Source organism: Desmodus rotundus, chromosome 11, assembly GCF_022682495.2.
Source record: "Desmodus rotundus isolate HL8 chromosome 11, HLdesRot8A.1, whole genome shotgun sequence".
Classification (NCBI taxonomy): Eukaryota; Metazoa; Chordata; class Mammalia; order Chiroptera; family Phyllostomidae; genus Desmodus; species Desmodus rotundus.
Genome location: NC_071397.1, coordinates 9,060,433 through 9,079,240, shown reverse-complemented (window position 1 = coordinate 9,079,240; position 18,808 = coordinate 9,060,433). Strand labels below are relative to the sequence as shown.

The 18,808-nt window shown below is 57.5% G+C and overlaps 1 protein-coding gene across 1 annotated transcript in view; it reads left to right on the top strand.

Moving 5' to 3' along the window:
* C11H6orf132 (chromosome 11 C6orf132 homolog) overlaps positions 1-16,471 on the top strand; it is a 30,765-nt gene extending 14,294 nt beyond the window's left edge. Inside the window, exons 3-5 of the mRNA XM_024557841.3 lie at positions 8,471-8,546; positions 10,614-13,662; positions 14,187-16,471. Of these exons, the coding sequence (XP_024413609.3) occupies positions 8,471-8,546; positions 10,614-13,662; positions 14,187-14,304 (3,243 nt within the window). The 3' untranslated portion in view covers positions 14,305-16,471. The remainder of the gene's footprint in view (positions 1-8,470; positions 8,547-10,613; positions 13,663-14,186) is intronic.
* The last annotated feature ends 2,337 nt before the right edge of the window (positions 16,472-18,808 follow it).

The window sequence follows — 18,808 nt, the reverse complement described above, 5'->3', positions numbered from 1 at the left end:
ATGAGGAGAAGCAAGAAGACAGACCTCCTGTGGGTGTGGTTCACACACAGATATACCCTCCCACACTCGTCCCCCGGCCCCTCCAAGTCAGAGTGGGTGCGGGGTGACACTGCCCTTAACCAGCCGGGCCTCACACTTCTCTGCCCTCCCTTCCCACGCTGGGAGGGCACCTTCTGGGTCCGGCTGTGCTGGGTCAGGGGAGGCAGCAGCCCGGAGAAGCCGGGCACAGGCTCAGCAAGGCCCGTGCTCTTTGTGAGCTCTGGCTGGACCTAGGTCGTCTTCTGAAAGCAGCCTCACTGCCAGTACCCCACACAGGCCTGCACAGGGCTAGATGGGGGGCGAGGGCAACAGCAGGGCTTCTGCCCGCTCCCTGGAGCCTCCTCAGCCTGTCTGAGGTCTTGAGTTCAGAGGACTAAGAAATACTTTCTCAGGCACCCAGAAGCCATAGGTCAGCCATGAAAAGGACCTCGGGGTCCCTCGGTGACTGGGTCTGGACCCGATTGATCTCTGAATAATGGCACCAGTCCCTGCTCCTCACCCGAGGGAGGGCCTCCCCTGCTGTGACTTTCTGCGTTAAAGTAACTGCCAGGCCAGGGTCAGGAGGCACGGTCAGCTCTCTGGAGGCCCCTGAAGCCAGGCCCTTTGACACAAGGGTCACTCCTGGAGCTCTGTGTCCACCTCTGTCAAGGGCAGCGTTCCAGCCACCAGGGCCACCCTACTTCCTGCTCAGACAGCTATGAGGAACTGGGTCCCCATCGCCAAGCGTCAGAGCTGGGGAGGACCTCAGTGCTCCTTCAGATGACAAAACTGGGGCCCAGGGAGAGAGGGTCCTGCCCCCGCACACAGCTCAGAAGAGGTGGCAGAGGGACCCGATCACGGGTCTCCTCTCAGTCTGGCCCTGTTCATACCACGTGGACCCGGGCTGAGTGGGGGAGGATCCTTTCTCCCCATGGACTTCTGCCTCCCAGAGGAAGCCAGACCCAGTCCTCCGGCCAGAGCCTGTGCATAGCTTTCCAGAGCTGAGTTGATAAACAGCTGGTCGTGGGAAGGTTACACTGCTCTCCGGTGTTCCCTCCTGCCCTCTCCTGGTCTGAATGAAACCAACCCCCGGGTGATACATGTGAGGAATTAAAAATTAAATGCCAATGTGGCAAGTATGGGGAAACTGGCCAGACAGGTCCCCAGGGGTGCCCCGGGCAGTGAGAGCTCCCTGGGTCACCCCACCCTGTGAGTCAGGCAGGCCTGGCTGGGCTCAGCACAGGCCCCCACCTGCTCTGGACCCCCGCCTGGAGTCAGCTGGATTTCCCCTTTCGACTCCACCCCTGCTGCAGGAGCTCCTCTCTGAACTCCAGGCCCAGGCTCCCTCTGGGGCTGGGGTCGGAGCTCCCTGGGGTGAGCTGGGCAGGGCAGTAGTCCTTACTGGCTTTTGACAGATTTGTGTGGCTGACGTCGCTGGGAGGGTGGTGGGTGAGGGAGCTCCATGTGTTCACATGGGGAACGTGTCGTGAACAGGGACTCTGTGTGCTCACGGCTGAGACCTGCAGGGAGTGCACAGCTGGCGCTCCCACCCCAGCACAGCCCACCCCTTGTCTCCCCACCCGGCCCCTTCCCTCACAGTGAGGGCCTCAGGCTGAACCTCCCAAGCTCCATCCACATACTCATCCTTGCCCACAACACCACCCCTTGGGCTTAGGGATGTGCACCCCCCAGGTTGGGCTGCCCTCAGGAGGACTGACCAGGGAAGGAGCTCGAGTGGGCTCAGGGCCAGCTAAGCAGGGAATTCTGGGGCCTCGGCGCCTGACGAAGGGGATGATGTAGGTTCTCTAGGCGTGTCCCCTTGATGCCACGGACCCCTTGCCCTGCAGGGAACCAGAGCAGGGCCCCCGTAGCACAGAGTCCAGGCAGGGCCCTGTAGCCGGGTCTAAGAGCAGTTCTGGGCTGGCAGGCAGGTCCAGAGGAAGATGGTCTCACTGGTGGGATTCTCTGGCTCTCAAGAGTGAGTATGAACTATGGCAGAGGGTGGAGGCTGGGGCAGGGAAGCAATTGGACTCTTTCATAAAATGCTCACTGGCTGCCAATCCCAGAGAAGCTGCTGTATGGGGAACACAGATCCCCTACCTGCTCGCTGCCCCTCAAAGCCAGGAAAACGCCTGGCTGGGCTTCACCCAGCCAGGGGCGTTGGTGCCTGGGGCATTTCCTTGTGGCTTTCCCCCTGGGGTCCCATCCCTCTGCGCCCCCCGCCTACCAACCATGGGAGTGGTGCTCCCAACCATGCCCGGCTCTAAATCTGGCTCGGGGTCATCTCCCTCACCCACTGCAGCTGCGCACCCCACCCTGAGGTGTCCCGACCAGGCTCCAGGAGGGATCTGGTGAGGTTTGCATTCCACGATGCGTAGCTAAGACTCAGCTGGCCCGTGCCCAAGGTCAACCATGTGTTGCCCATTAGCCCAGCCCTGGGGACCCACCTTGGGGTTTGGCTGGGTCTTGAGGAATCCCAGGCATGAGGATATGTGTCCTGGGCATGAGGAGGCCAAGGGGACGGGGCTGGGCCATCATAGGGTGAACTCTGACCTGTGAGCCTTGGTGGAACGGCAGGGGGCTCCACCACTAAAACTTTAAGGGGGCAACTAACCTCAAGTCAAATAGAGTTTTCCTTCCTCCTTCTGTTCAGCTCTGCGATGTTTATAGTCAGAAGGGCGGCAGGGGATTCCCTGGGGCCTGACCGCGGCGAGGGAAGCACCCATCTGTTCAGACCCACCAGACAGACACACCCCGAGGGCTGTGTCCAGAGCAGGTGGTCTGAGGACTCTGACCCCTGCTGACCCACGGAGCTCCATGAGGCCCCGGGGGGAGGAGAGCCCGGGGGCAATGCTCTTTCGTGAGTAGTAACTCTGCAGCCTCTCTTTAGGTGTGCAGCAGCTTACGAGGAAAGTAAGATTACCCCCACTTTACAGATGAAAAAACCGAGTCCCAGAAGGCGAGGGAGGGGCGCACGTATTGCTTGTTGCCCGCGTGTCAGATACTGCCTGTGACTGCTCCGGGACCGAGGAGTTGAATTGGGATCGCCCGCCTGGCCTGTCTGACTCCGAAGTTCACGTTCTTTCCACCTGATCATAAGAATTATTTTGAAACGATTATGTTATTGGACATTTTTAATTATGAAGGAAACAGAAGTTCGTTGTTCAGAACCTAGCATAGAGATAAGTCTAAGGAAGAAAATAAATGTTCTTGGAAGGGCACCTTTGTCCCCAACGTCCCTGCAGCCAAGCACTGCTGGTAATGTCAATCAATATACGAGGCTGGGATGGCTTTTAAAGGGCTGCTGCCTGAGCTGGGGAGCTGGCTTGTGCCCCTCTGAGAGGTGAGTGGGGTGATCCGGGCTTCTGGGCGTTGTCCAGGTGTAGGGAAGAGGAAGGGCTGAGGCTCAGTTTCGTGTGGAGCGCCCCGCCCGCAGGGCTGGGGCTGGACTCTGCCCCTGGCATTGAGCAAGGGCTGCTCAGAGGCAGCAGGGCAGGGAGTGGCTGTGGCCATGGCTGGCTGCCCACCGGCTCGTGGAGGGAGGCACCAGCTGAGGGGCCCCACAGAGCCACTCAGGGGCTCATTTGCATGTTCTTAGTTTGTTTCCTTGCTCGCAGGTTGGTGCACCTCTCTGTCATGATATGGGGCTGCCCCCCTGCCCCCTGAGGATGTTTGAGGTGCACGCCAACCCCTGCAGGCAGCACCGGGTCTCTCATTTTCCCAGGGCAGGCGCGCTGAGGGTGGGGCTCAGCCAGCTCCCTGACTGGCCGCAGCAGTTGGAGCCCATGCCTGAAGCCAGCCAGTGTGGACCTCAGTCCAGCCCTGCCTCCCCGTGTGGCTCCTGGAAGAGCAGCTTCAGGAACTCTGCCTCCCAGCTGTCCTTCCCCCTCTCCCTCTCTGGAGGCAGAGAACTATCCGGAAACAATGGCAGATTCTGTCCCAACTCCCTGTCATCAAGGGGTGGCCCTGAGTGGCCAGGTCACCACCCACATGGCATAGGCGAGCTTAGTCACAGACAGGGCACCCGATGGGCCTAGACTCATAGGACGCTGTGCTTGAAGGGACCCTTGGAGAGCGCCAACAGCAGAGGCAAGGCGGCCCAGAGGGAGAAGTGACTCAGCTCCGAGGTAATGGGTGGTGGAGCTGGCACCAGAACACAGGTCGTCTGCCTCTCCACTCTGTCCTTTCTATCCCTCATTCACTCATCCGGGAACTCATTCACTCATCCGGGAACTTATTCACTCAACAAACAATTGTTAAATTGCCCGTCTGTGCCAGGCATGTACAAAGAATCAGCTGTCGCCCTCAGGTGGGCTGAGCTGGGGCAGCAACGACTAGAGTCATCCACCATAGGCTCGACTTGTCTGAAAAGTGTGTGGCCAATGCCGTGGTGGCACAGAGCAGGCTCTGAGGTGCCAAGATTGGCCCTGCCTCTCACTAGCGGCGTGACCTTGGGCAGTGTACCTAGCCTCTCTGTGCCTCAGTTTCCTCATCTGTAAAATAAAAGCAACAAAGTGACTCTCAGGGTTACTATGAAGACAAACTGGTTGCTACACGGGAGGTACTCAGAAATACGCCCAGCACACAGTAGGCACCTAATCAGTGTCAGCACACAGGGTGAGTAACACACGGGGCAGAGAAATTAAGTCAGGCCGCCCAGCCCAGCCTACCTGTGAGTCAGCGACAGACCATTCTGTGTTGCCAAGGAGGGCTTTGTGACAAGCTGGGTGTGCGGGCGATGACCGGGGGCCTGAAAGACAGTGATTTAGAAGTAGCTATGGGTCCTTGAGCAAGTCACTTCACCCCTCTGTGCCTCATTTTCCTTATCTGTAAAACAGGTGACGATAACAGCACCAGTCTCACTGGGCCGTTGTGGAAAGTAAATGAGTTAAGAAATGGCAGCTGCGCTGCGGAAAGTGCGCCTGGCACAGCCGGCGCTAGGGCGGCGGCGGCAGCTGGTACCATTGTGGGGTGGGGAGTCTCGGGGGCGGGAGAAGGGGGCCTGTGAGGCGCTGACAACAGTGGAGGGGAAGCTCTGAGGCTCCCCCCGCCCCTTTCTCTTCCAATATTCTTGTCATTGTTTTGTTTAACTTTTTAAAATTGTAAGATACACGTAACATAAAACTTACTGTTTTGACCGTTTTTAAATGTACAATTCAGTGGCATCAAGTAACTTTTCTCTCTAACCAATCCTAGTGTGCGGGAAAGTTGCAGGAATAGCTCAAAGAACTCCCTAGAGCCCTCGCCAGGGCTCGCCGCATTTCGCCACGCTGGCTTCACTCGCCCGCCCTCCCTTGCCCTGTGAGCTGTTCTCCCCGAACCCCAGGAATAGGCTGAAACGTCACGACCCCTTACTCCTAAATACTTTGGTGTGCGCTACCTAAGAACAGAGACTTCTCTGCCTGACGATCAAACCCAGGAATTTAATGTTGGTACAATATTATTATCGAATGCACCTTAATATATACTCAATTACCGCCCGTCGTCCCCTTAACAGCCTGCATAGCACACCCCTCCCATCCCAGCATCCGATGCAGGATCATGCATCCCATTTGGGCGCCGCCTCCAAGCCCTCTTCTTTGCCTGGCTTTCTGAGGCTGAGAGCGGCAGGTCAGGAAATTCAGCACCCGTGGAGATGGACGCTGCCTCTCCCTGTGCGTTTGCCCCCTGACATAGGTCACCACGCAAGCAGCCCGCTCCATGCCAGCTGCCTGTGCCCTGTGGTGAGTGAGGGGCGCTCACCTTCCAGGTCTGTTTTCCTAGGACTAACTTTAAAATGACTTTGCATTTGTCTTCTCTGAATACCCAGGGTGAATGTAGGGACAGCTAAATGAGCCACCAGAGCTTGCGTGGGCACAAGAGGGACGGAGCAGGGCCACGGGGTTTGGAGGTGAGGGGCTGTGTTCAGCTCAGTCCTGGGAGCTCCTAAACAAGTGGGGCTGGACTTGGGCACTTGCCCCAAGGGTGGCACACGGTGGAGTGCCACAGCACCTGGAGCACTGCTGGGAGATGCTGGGTATGTTCTGGGGCCTGTGGTATGTGGGGGCCTGCAGCAGCCCGAGCTCTGCCTGCTCAGGAGACAGACTTCCATCCTGACGTCTAGGGAGAGTAATGCGATTCCAGAGTTCATTAGGATCAAGGCGTGGGTGAGCGGTGCTACTTCTCCGGTGCGCTAAGTCCCTCCGTCTCCCTCCTCCACCCGAAATTATACGCAAGCACTCGGGGTGACCAGGATTCCAGGCAGCTTAGCTTTGCCTGTTCAATGTTCTCACGTTTGTGGGGGAGAGCACGGGATGACATAATCCTTCGACTAGCACTGACTTCCTGGGGTAGGAATCTTATCTCACTTGGTTCTCACGAGGAGGCTGCAAAGTAGGAATATCATCTCCATTTTATAAGTGAAGAAAATTGCTCTCGGTGATTTGGAGACAAGGTGAACTGGGAGGCCTAGGTTTGCACCCTGACCCTGGGAAGGGGGTTGAGATAACACAGGCAGAGCGCTGGGTGCAGCGCTGGCACGCAGGAGGTGCTGACGGGCGGGTTTAACAGCACGCTCCCCATCCTGCCTGGCGCTGCTCAGCAGGCCTCACGCTGCGGGCAAACTTCAAAGCACGACTTCTGATGCGAAGTCCCAGTTGTGTTCTAAAGAGTAATCAGTGGGCTCAGCCCGGCTTTGGAAGGTCTGGCCTCCGTCTCCTGGAAGTCAGTGCACGCACTTCATGGGTGTTATTAGACGCCGGGGGGGGGGGGGGGGGGGGGGTGTTTGCAGTGGGCGGGCCACTCCCGAGCCCCGCCCCTGGGTCGGAATCGCTGGTGTGAGACACGTGGGGTGGTGAGCAGCTGTGTGCTGGTCCTGTGCGTCAAGTCGAGGCAGAAAGAGACTTGACAGCGACTTAAGGCCATTCCAGCAGCCGAATTCTGTAATGATGAGAAAGACGTTCGTTACCTCCAAATGACCCAGGAGTAACTTTGAGATTACCCTCCTAACCCAGGACCTTCCCTAAGCCGTCTACCTTGAATCCCCCTTCTTGTACATTAAGCCACGAAGCCCAGAGGGTTAGCGCCGTCAGCCCGCGAGTGAGCAGCCTGGTGCGACTGGAGCCGTGTGTTCAGAGCTCAGCGCAAGGGGTGTCACTGTAAGAGTGGGGGGGCGGGGTAGGGCGGGAGAGAGGGCCGCAGCCTGACCGACAGCAGCATCAGGGGTGAGTGAACGCGGACTATGCGAGTGGGTTGGAAGGATGGTGGGCGGGAGTCGGCAGGCGTGCAGGCTGTGGGTAACAGGTGAGTGGGGGGAAGTAAAAGTTCTCCAGGAAGCCTGAGACCCAGTGGTTGAGGGCCTTGAATGCTGCCCTAAAATGCGCTACAGTCTTCACAGGACAAGCGGGAGGACTTTGTTGACAATCGGAAATGTGTGTTTGGACGAAAGAAGCGGAATGCAAATTAACGTGTGCCGAGCCACAGCTGTGTAAACACATTGCAGCTGCGAAGCTTGCAGACCAGAAGCGCTTTGCAGTGATGGAAACACTCCGGTTTGCGGCCCTGTACTTGCTTACTTCTCTGTAACTCCCTCATAAAAACCAAGGGCCAGCAGGACACCAGGCCATGGGGCTCGGCTTCTAACTTGTGGACACCCAACGGCGTCATGGCGGATTTTTTGTTTGGTTGGTTTTATTTTCTTTAAATTGAGGTATAATTCATACACTGCTTGATTCTCATTATTTGAGGGTTTTATATTTGGAAACTCACCTGCTTGCTAAAATTTATTTGCTGCCCCCAAATCAATATTCAAGATGCTTTGGACATGCCTGGAGGTAGAGGGGTAAAAATTTCATTCCCCCATGCCCACATTCCCGGCTGAGGTCGAGTAAGACGACAGTTTACCTCTTATTTCATCCCTCATACTGTAAACAAGTGGCCTTTCCTGTTTAGTGCCGTATTTTTGTATTTCTGTGCTTTTTGTTGGTGATTTCACGGTTTCCAGCGGGCCCCACGCATAGCGCTGAAGTGCTGTCTAAGGTTCCTAAGAGCAGGAAGACTGTGGTGAGCCTCGGAGAGAACATACGCTTCATTCAGGCCTGAGTTATAGTGCTGCCGGCCACGAGTCCTGGGTCAGCGAGTCAAGAATACATGTTAAATAAGGCATCTTTAAACAGAAACACGCATTAAACAAAGTTATGTATTGATCCTTCAATGAAAATTCTGTGACTAAGGTTTGCAGGAACTTGACCTTTATTTCCCTTGAGGCAACTTTGCAGATCATAATTGCCGTGAAGGACAAGACTTGACTGTATCATAGCATTCACCTTTTTAGAGGAGCCCTCTTGTCCTTAAGCATAGTCACGAGGTTGTGCGCCCACCACCTTCTCAGCAGTAACATGGCCTCATGCAGCAGAGATTTTGGAATTGCCTGTCCCACCTTTCCTTGTCCCCTGATCTCTCTGCTCTCCTGCAGAATGCCCAGGAGAACCATGCACTGGCTGTGCCCACCCCCTCTGTCCCAGAAGACTTTGCAGACAAAGAAGTGACAGGTAAGAGGACCACGGGCTTGAGGCTTGCCCATCCTTCTTTCATCTGTAGGCCCAAGTGTCTGGCCCACCTCTGCAGCTAGTGTTGAAACTGGAGTCCCCAGGCTTCTTGGCTGCAATGGGTGGGATTTGAGGAGAGCCAGGGTTGGGTAAGGCCTCCTTCCAGAGAGGGAAGGATGGTGCAGGGCCAATGCCAGGGCAGGAACAAGGGCAGCATGAAATGGGAGAAAACCCCGGAGTCATAAAGAGCTGGCTTTGAATCCCAGGTCCGCACACATTAGCTTTGCTCCATGGGGCAGATGGCTTAACCCCTGGCGCTTCTGTATCTTCCTGTGAGCAGTGGGAAAGGCAGTTCCAGTTATGCGGAGCAGTGAAGTGCTGGCTGGGATGTAGGTCACTTCTTGTCACACCTCTTGCTCAAAATCTGCCAGTGACTTTCCATGACACTCAGAAGAAAGGCTCTTGCCAAGACTGCCAGAATCTGGCCTCGTCTGGCCTCCTGGCCTGCGTTCTTTCCCCACTGACACCCCTCCAGCCAGCCTGCCCCCTGCTGTGCCCTCAACACCCAGGCGTGTCTGCACCCCAGGGCCTTTGCACAGTACTTCCCTCTACATAGTCTGCTCTACTCCGGACATGTGGACAGCTCTCACCCCCCTCCTTCCCTCTTTGCTCCAAGGTCACCTTCTCGGTGAGGTCTTCTCTGGTCACCCTATTCAAACTACAGCTCCAGCACCCCTCCTGGGTTTTTCCCTTATATTACCCATCCTCTAATAACGTGGTAATAATTTACAAATGGATTGTGATCCTGGTATGTCTCTTTGTCCCACTAAAACATAATGTCCAGGAGGGCTGGCATTTTGACTAATTTTTGTTGTTGTTTTTTTTACTGCTGTATCCTAGCTCCTAACACGTGGGATGTTAGGATGTGGATGAATGTTAATTTTCCCCTCCCCGCTCCCTTCTGTTCTTTGTCCCGAAGTCAGATAGCTGGAGGAGCCCTTCAGAGAGGCACACCCCCAGGTTTGTTAGGCTCTGTGCTAGAAACTGGGAGGAAGGGAGGCGAAGGAGGGGTACCCTTAAGAGAGAAGCAGCCAGGGCATCCTGACTGTCTGCAGACTCTAGGGGGAAGCTGGGACTGGGTTCAAGAAGGGTGGGGTGTGCGCCCTGGCCCCGGTTGCTCAGTAGCTCTCTAGTGCCAGGCTGTCCTGGCCACCTTTCTACACACCCCCACCCCTCCCACCGTCCAGTATCCGTTCCAGAAGGTCTCTGTGAGGCGGGGAGCTGGGCGCATGGTAGATTCAGGGTCTTTAGAAAGCAGAAAATTGCTCTCGCCCAAACTTCCACCAAACTTCCTTACTGAGTAGGTCTCCAGGCCCCTGCCCTGGATCCATGACTTCCTCTCTCTCGCATTCCCTGCCTGTCCCACCCAGTCTGAAATGCAAGCACAAGGAGGTAGGGACCAAAGTGGTTACCACTCATTAAGGGCCTGCTGTGGGCCTAGCACGGGATCTGCCCTTTGCGTGGATTATATGAATTCTCTTATTTAATCCTCACCACGGCCTTACAGGGTACGCACTGATATTATGCCCATTTTTAAGATGATAAAACTGAGGATCAGCAAGGTTAATTAGTGTGTCCACAGTCACACATTTGGTAAGAGGTAGGGCTGAGATTTGAACCCTGGTCTTTCTGGCTTTATACCAGTCAAGACCCCTGTAAGAAAGAGACAGTGCCCTCACAGTGGGTAACTGAAGAGAGTTCAGTAAGGGATGATACACCAGAGTGTGAGCAGGGCAGAGAAGGGTGGTGGGGTGTGACTCCGAGGAGCAAATGGAGACTGTTCAGTAGTTTCCAGAGGCTGGGCCAGGGACAGGCAGGCATCCTTCCCTAGAAAGAAGAGGGTCACTCCAAGAACAGCACAGGAGAGGGAGACACTGCTGCTCCCTCCCTTGGTGTTCAAAGGAAAGGCAAGACCCTGGCCAGTTAGTATCTCGGTTGCCCGCCCCACACAGAGGTCGCCAGGGCTGGGCAGCCTCACACCTTTTCACCGTCATCTTTCCCTCCTTCCAGGTACCGGCTCACTGGTCAATGGCAACCTCCGACTATACAGCTCTGTGGGTGACCTAAGGCCTGGGCACTATGGCCAGGACCCACTCATCCCCCCGCCTCCCCCAGGCCCAGCCCCAGGGCCACCCTCAGGGCCACCCCCAGACACCTCACAACCTCAAGGGGCATCCCCACCACCACCTCCACCTTCCAAGTCTTCCCCACCACCTGCCCTGCTGCTGGAACCCCCACCCCCACCCAGCATGGCCCCACCTCCACCCCCAGTATTGGGGGTCCTGTCCCCCCCATCCACACCCACCCCTCCTGATTTCATCCCCCCTGCCCCGCCCTTGGCCTTTCTAGCTCCACCCCCACCCCCTATGCCAGCCCCAGCACCCCCAACTCCAGTGTTTCCCCACATGAAGAGCACTCACCTCTTTCCCCCTGCGGGAGTCACCAAATGGAAATCAGACGTAGCACTAAACGGCAAGCAGCCAGAGGCCCCCAGAACCAGCCCCCCCAGGAGCCCTGCTGAGCCAAAGGGGAGCCCTCTGGGACCTAAATCAGAGCCCCACCTCACCTTTCCCCGTTCATTCAAGGTGCCTCCCCCAACCCCAGTCAGGACTTCATCCATCCCGGTTCAGGAAGCACAAGGGGCTCCTCCAGAGGAAGAAGGGGCCACCAAGAAGGCCCCCAGGCGACTCCTACTGCCTCCCAACTTCCACATTCGCCCCGCATCCCAGGTCTACCCAGACAGGGCCCCAGAACCAGATGGACCCGGGGAGCTCAGGCCTGCAGCGCCCGGCAGCCCGAGGCTTAGCCAGTCCCAGACCTGGACAAAGGAACAAACTGAGACTCTACCCCCAGCCTCTCCCCTGCCTCTTCCCACAGCCCCACCCCCTCCTCCAGCACCCCCGCTCCCTCCCCCAGCACCCCCTCTACCCCCAGCCGCCCCTCCTTTGCCCTCTGATGAGAAGGCAGCTCCTCCACCTGCTAAGTTTATGAAAAGCCCCAAGTCCAGCTCTCCTTCTCCCAAACCCAAACCCAACCCCCCCAGCCCAGAGGACACAGCCTCTTCAGAGCCTGTGGACTGGCGGGATCCCAGCCAGATGGCAAAGCTTCGGAGCGAGCTGGCAGCCTACCTCTTTGGCTCCAGGAGAGAGGACCAGTGTACCAGTCACCGGCCAGGCCCCCCAGCGGCCTCTCAGGGAAAGGAGGGCAAGAAGAGCCCCAGCCTGCCTGAGAAGGAGGCTCCCTCCAGCCTGCCCGAGAAGAAGATCCCCGCACGTGATCCTGAGAAGAGCCCCTGTCCAGAGAGAGAGGCCACTGCCAGCCTGCCCCTGCCCCCTGTGGACTACGTGCCCCAAGGCTCTCCGGCTCCCAGTGTCCAGCAGATCCGGAGTGAGCTGGAAGCCCGGCTTTCCTTAGCAGAGAAGGAATCCAAGCCTAGCATAGGGTCTCTGCCTCCTAAACCTCGGCTAGAAGCGGGGGGAAGAGTCTTTGAAAACAGAGCTGATAATGGCCAATTCTCCAAGCCTGTGGCCAAGAATATGCCACCGTTATCCACCACCCCCCTGCCAACCACACCACACCAGTCCAAGGCCACGTCTGGGCCAGCCACACCCCCCAAGTCCGCACCTGTTACAGCCACGAGTGGGCCAGCCACGTCACCTAAGGCAACACCTGGGCCAGCCACACCACCCAAGGCTGGGCCTGGGCCTGCTGTGCCTTCTGCAGCAACAACTCTGCCCACCACATCATTCCAGCAGATAGCAGAGAAGAACCTAGTCCCAGCCGAGCAGTGGAAGAAACCAAAACCTCAAGAATTTGCAGTGCCTTCTCAGCCAGAGTCAGAAGGGCGCCCCTCAGAGGCCAGTAAGCCTCCCACACAGGGAGACTTCTCATCTCCAGCCCTCCCACCAAAGACAGCCCCTGGCAGAGAAGAGGTGGCATTTCTCTACAAGCCTCATCGCAGCCAGAACAGCCCCAGCCGAGAGGTTGCCGTGGTGATGCCCACCATGGCCGGAGGAGAGGCTGCCACATCAGGGGAGACTGTGGAAGTCAAGGAGCCCCAGGGGCTGCCAGCCAAACCCCCAGCCTCAGCCCAGCCTGCTGATGAACTCCTCAGGCACCCGGTGACCGGGGAGGTGGTGGAGCGGGGCTCCCCGATGGCCCTGCTCCTTGCAGCCAGACAGAGGGCACAGAAGGGGCGGTCTCGAGGGGCTGGCGTGGGTCGGTCCTCCCTGCCAGGGAGCCTACGTGGCCACAGCAACCTGCCCCAGGCAGGCTCTGACAGCATCTTCCTCAAGGAGGGCCGGCCCAACTCCTTCACTGTGGTGCCCAGGTTACCCACAGAGACTGAGAAGGACCCTCAGCTGGCCTCCTCCGCACAGCCAGACGGAGACCCATGGGACTCAGAGCCAAGCCGGGAACACAACTGGACCAAGGTGGGGCGCCGGGCCCCTGTGGCCTGGGAAAGATCAGCGTCCTCCAACCTTCCCCAGGGTAGCCTGCTGCCCAAGTCCTTCTCCTCCCCTTCTTCTCCTTCCTGCAAGGGCGAGGAGGAGAAATTCATCTTTGAGGTCATCCCACCACCGCCAGAGTTCAGCAATGACCCCAAGCCCCCAGCCTCAGCCCTGCAGTATCTGGGCCTGCGGGGCTCTCCTCCAGGGAACAAGTTGTCAGACTTGGGGCAGCCCCTGGACATGGGCCCCTTGGCCTCGGGGCGTTTTCTGGCGGGTGAGCACTACTCCGGGGCCGGAGGCCTGGAGCGCTTCTCAAAAGGGAGCCGCTCGCTCATTAAAAGGCGCCTATACGTTGGGGAGCCCCACCGCAGCTCCGGATTGTCCCGCGGGGGCACCGGCCGCAGCCTGAGCTCCCCCAACTGCTTTGGGCCGCAGCCCGGAGGCCCAGAGGTGCGGCGCGTCAACTCTGCTGGCCGAGCTCGTCCCAGTGGCCTGGGAGCGCGGAGGATGTCCCTGGAGGGCTCCACTCGCATAGAGGCCAAGTTCAAAACTCCCAGCAAAGCTGCCATCGGCGACCGCGTTCTCCCCTCTGCTACCGCTACCAGCAGGTGAGCTGGGGGCAGGGGCAATGGAGGGTGATGGAGGGGGTGCGGCATGGGCAGCCAGGTGAGGTGGAGACGGCCTTTGGACCAGGCCTGGGCCACCAGTCCGAGACACATTTTGAGGACCGAAAGGGGAGGGAGGCTCACTTTACCTGCAGAGGGCGCTCCCCTTAGCTGCTTTCTCATCTCCCTTGACCTCCCTTGTTCTTGCTGTTCCCCTCCTGCTTCCTCATCTCCCTCCTCTATCCTACCCACTGGAGTCCCAGGGCTTCAGGCTTGGGGGGGGAGGGAGATCTGAGTGGTCCTGGGATGGCAGGATTTCCCGGCGACACAGAAGGATCCAGAGCCAGGCTAGGGGTGAAGGTCTCTGAGGAGGAGGGTATGACATGTCCTCTGTGGCCCCCCGGGGCCTGGACAGGAGGGGGATCCCTGGGTCTGGTGAATCAACATTGGCAGACTGGGGGCCCAGCTGGGGTTGGGGTTAGGTAACCAGCTGCAAATTCATCCCACTTCTCTCTGCTTCCCACCAGGTCTCCCCGCAGCACCCCCCACTATAGAAGCCCCATCAACACATTCACTGTGAGGCCTGGGACCCGCCATCCCATCTCCTACGCCTACTCAGGAGCTCATCGGAATGCCCCGTCCTGAGCCCCGGGTTCTGGCAGCTCTGCTCCAAGGGCTCAGGTCCCGGCACTTGTGTTCGTGGGGTGGGAGGGATGCGGCAGGAGCTCCGGGCAGCCTGAGTCAGACACAGTCTTTGTCCCCCAAAGGCAGGGAGGTGGACAAGGAGCGAGAAGCAGTGGCTCCAGGAAGATCAACAGCAGACCTCTGTTTCCCCGGTGTGCTGTGGACTGTCTGCGGATGGGGGTGGGAGGGGGAAGGAGGGAGGGGAAGAGGTGCCTTCAGGAGCCCGGAGCCTGAGTTTCTGCTCTCTGGTCCTGTTTGCTTTAGCAAGGCTCATTTAAAGCAGTTTTACAAGCGCAGCCTACCGAACAGGTTCTGAAAGCAAGGGGTGGGGCATTAAATTTGAATGGGAACCCATCTTGAGGTGGCTCTGATTGCCTGGGGGCCCTCACGGAGGGCTGTCCACGTGGGGTGCAGGGCACTATAGGTTGGCCTCTCTAGCGTCTACCTGTTGCCACCCCAAGAGGTGATTCCTGGGCCTCCTAGCACAGAAGGTGGGACCAGGATTGTGCTTATAGAACATGTGGAGACGGTACCGGGGAGTGCTTTTCATTAATTGGCCAAGGGCAGGGAAGGGGAACTGGTGGTTCATTTCACTCTGGCCCTGGCCTTTGCTGTAGGGAGGCCTAGAGAGAAGCCTTGGCAGGTTCATGGTGGGAGACAGAGGATTAAGGCTTACTTGCCTGCTTGGACCCAAGCAGCCCAGGCAGCCGTGACTTGGGGATTGGGCTCAAGGAGTCAGAAGGCCTGGGGCTCAACACCAAAGGCCTTAGAATGTGTGGCCTGGAGGCAGTAAGGCCATGGAGAGCGGGAGGTGGCAGGGATGGGAAACGCGGTCTGCGAGATCCTGGCTGCCGAGGGGGCATGTCTTGGAAAGTCGAGAGTGGTGGGAGTGGGCCAGTTCAGAGCAGGGGGCCCGTCAGTAGGGTGGCCATTCGTCCTTTGCCTGGGCAGACCTGGTTTATGCCCATTTTCCAGTGAACGAGACCCCCTTCCACTTTCAAAAAATTCCTGGTTCGGATGATATGTGGTCACCAAACATATCAGGAAATGATGTTCCTCAGTCTGTCGTCCCTGCCTTCAGGTCTTGGGCTGTGGGACCTTTATGATGTGTGGTGACCTGCCAGGGTACCAGTTCGTGGGACAGCAGGTGAGCCACTTCAGGGAAAAAGAGTGCAGGGCTGGGCAGGCACCTCGATGGGGTAGGACTGGTTACTGGTGTTCAAGAAGCGAACCGCGCCCCAATGCTGACACTAGTTCTATATGTATGTATGTATTTCCCCCGCACACTGTTTTATAAAAGAGCTCACTAATTTATCCGCTGTGTTAAGGAGGGGTGGGGCGTGTGTTCCTAGCTGTAGATTGCTCTGGGGAGGGTGGGGAAGGACTGGCTCTCACTTGGCTTGGGAACTAAACAGGCCAGTTCGGAGAGGCCTCCTGCTCTGCGGCTGCAGATGACTCGGCGCCCCTGGGGCGTGATGAGAGGTTGGCAGAGCTCAGCTGGGGAGGGCTGAGCACAGGGTGGTGGCTGAACCGACTGGTGAGCCGTTTCGATGGGCCTGAACATTGTCTTCTGACCCTTGCGTTCTCTTGTTCTCCAAATCCATCAAGGGAAAGGGGCAGAGCTGAGGTCTCGTGGTGATAACACACTGCGTCCTTGAGCAAGACTCTTTGATGCTCTGAACCTCAGTGTCTTCTTCTGTACCCTAGGCATGATAATAATACCTACCTCACAAGGCTGCTGTGAAGATTGGAGACAGTCATGAATTCATGTAATGAATATTTGAGTCACTACTAGATGGTAGGCACTATGCTTAGCATGACACGCAGCAGTCAGCACACTGGCAGGGCTCCCGCCCACTGCGAGGTTACAGCCTGGTGGAGGAGGGTGGGGATGAAAAGAGCCCACGGGAACATCGTAAGTTATAGTAAGTGGGAGGAAGGGAAGGAACGGGGAGTGGGAGAGCAACTGGAGGGCGAGGGAGAGAAGCGGATCTGCTCTGACGGGCAGTCAGGGAAGGAAGGCTTCTTGAAGTGGTGACATCTATGCCGATTCAGGCAAAGCATCCTACATGTGAATGGCACTCAGTAGTTGCTCAATAAAATGCATCTTTGGGTGATGACTACTTTACACGTGTGTGTGGCCTTTCAGTTTTCCATAAAGCTTTGACACGGTACCTGCAACTTTTCCAAAAGTGGAGATGGGGAAGCATGAAAGTCATCTCAAGGTGCTGCAGAGGGAGGGTTGTGTTGCCTCCTCTGGGTCCTTTTTGGGGAAGGTGGTTTGTTGGTAAAGAGAGACAGAGGGGATGGCTCCCTGATTGAGCAACTTCTTCCAGGAAGGGTTTCTAGGCCTCCCCCATCCTGGGGCTTCCTCATCCACCTTTCCCACTGTCCCCCACCTCCACTGTGGCATCCTTATCTGGTTAACAGAGAGAGGACAGGAGCCCCTACTCCCAACAGGACTTGGGGCTCTCCCTCTGGCTGCTCTCCCTCCCTGATCTCTTCTAAGTCTGCCCTCCCCTCACTTGACCTGGAAGGGCAGCGGGGAGTAGTGGAGGGTGGGGGATCAGGGCCCCACATCTGGCTCTGCCTCTGACAAGCTGTGCCAGCTTGGGTCCCCGCCAACTCACATCAGCAGTGATGGGGATGGACTCGAACTGTCTGTGGGTCTTCAACTCCGTGGGGTGCCAGACCTCTTTAAGAGCTACGGATCCTCACCCCAGAAAGATGCCATCACATGCATTTTTACACGTTGTTTCAGGCGCCCCACAGAGGCTCCCAGACTGCGCTCCGTGGACCTCACATTGAAAATGGATGCTATGGTGCTGGTAACCACAGACACTTCACCTGGACAGTTTGGAAAGCTCACTTTTCCCTTGTTTATTCACAACAACCCTCCAGCCTCCATTCCACTTTGTTGATGAGAAAAACCAAGGCTCCAAGAAGAGAAGTGAATTGCTCAGAACAGCCACCTGCCTCCAAGCTCTGTGTACATCATTGCAGCTGCCTCCCTTGTAGCTGTATCCATTCTCACCACTCACCTCCTCCCCGCCCTCCCCCACCCCAAAGTTTGCATCTTTCTATTACAGCAGGGATGGGGAGGCTACAGCTAGAAGGAGGAGGGTCAAGCCAATAGAAAAGGCTAATGGGAGTGTTCCTGGGAGTGGCGCCGGTGTTCCTCGATCAGGTTGCCACACCTCGGTTTCTGGAGCCTCCGCACTGCTCCCTGGGTGTGGCCCAGGCCCTGGTGGCCAGAACCCCACCTGTCTGGTGAAGCCTGGTCGGGCTCAACGCAGGGGCAGGTCCTGGGCAGGCTGTGCTGGGAGCCAGGGCCTGCTGTCAGCGATGCATAAAGGGCCCTGTCCTCCCAAATGGAGCGCCGCTTTCCTGGGCCCCACTTATTTAGGCAGAGAGGCCTCCTCACTCCTGGTGAGCTTTGAGCTCCCTTCTGTGGGAAGCTGTTAGGCAGGCCTGCCCCTGCCTGCTCACCCCACCACCGGCCCATCCCCAGCTGCCTGTGGCCGCTTTGATCTCTGCAGCTCAAAGGCAGGGCTGGCGTCCCATCATTAGTCAGCTGTCCGGGATGGGTGGCCACTGATAGAGGCTGAGAACCTGGGCCTCCTCCCTCTGAAACCCCAGGAAAGGACAGCTGCTGCAGACCTGCCGTTGGGGCATCTGGGGGTATTTTTGGCCATGAAGGGGAGATCAGGTGCATTTCTAAGAGAGGAGCAGAGACCAAGGCAATGCATTTTGAAAGCTCCCTCATTTCCATGGGCCATCCTGTGCCCGCTGCCCAGGTCTCAGAGCCACTCCTCCCTGCCTTCCTGGAGAATTGTTCTCTGAGCTTCTGCAGAACATGCTCTGATCCTCTCCGTCTTCCAGCCTGGCTGCCTTCCTCCACCCAGGTGTCTCGGCATCTGTGCTTGGTCTCCAGTCTTCCTTCCCTACAGTTTCTTCCCCAGAAAACTGAGTTTCACCCCCTCCTCACCTGTACCTGAGCTGCACGTGTCTAACTTGGAAGTGCCCCCTGGGCATTTCCATGTGGATGCCTGGCCAGCCACCCAAATTCAGCCTCTCCAAAGGCATTGTTCTTCTCCTAGTTGCTTCTCACATCATTGTGAGCCCCCACTACCCTCAAAGTCTCCTTCCCGCATACTACTTCGGCCCCTTCTGCTTCCTCAAGGCCCAACTTAGATCAAATATCCTGCAGGAAGCCCCCCCCCCAACCTTGCCCTACTCAGAGACACCCCTCCTTCATTCACACCTCTGCACCCGCTTCCCCTGGCTGGCTTCTCCCCATCCTTCAAGCTCAGCTCAGACATTCCTTGTCCCCAGGCCACCAAAGGCTTTCCCAGCCGTCTGGTCCCTTTCCCATTGGGGTTACTGCTCCCCATCTCCCTCCCCCAGTTTGTAAGCTCCATGCCCCAGGGAACGCTGGTTGTGTTCACTGCAGTATCCCCAGCAT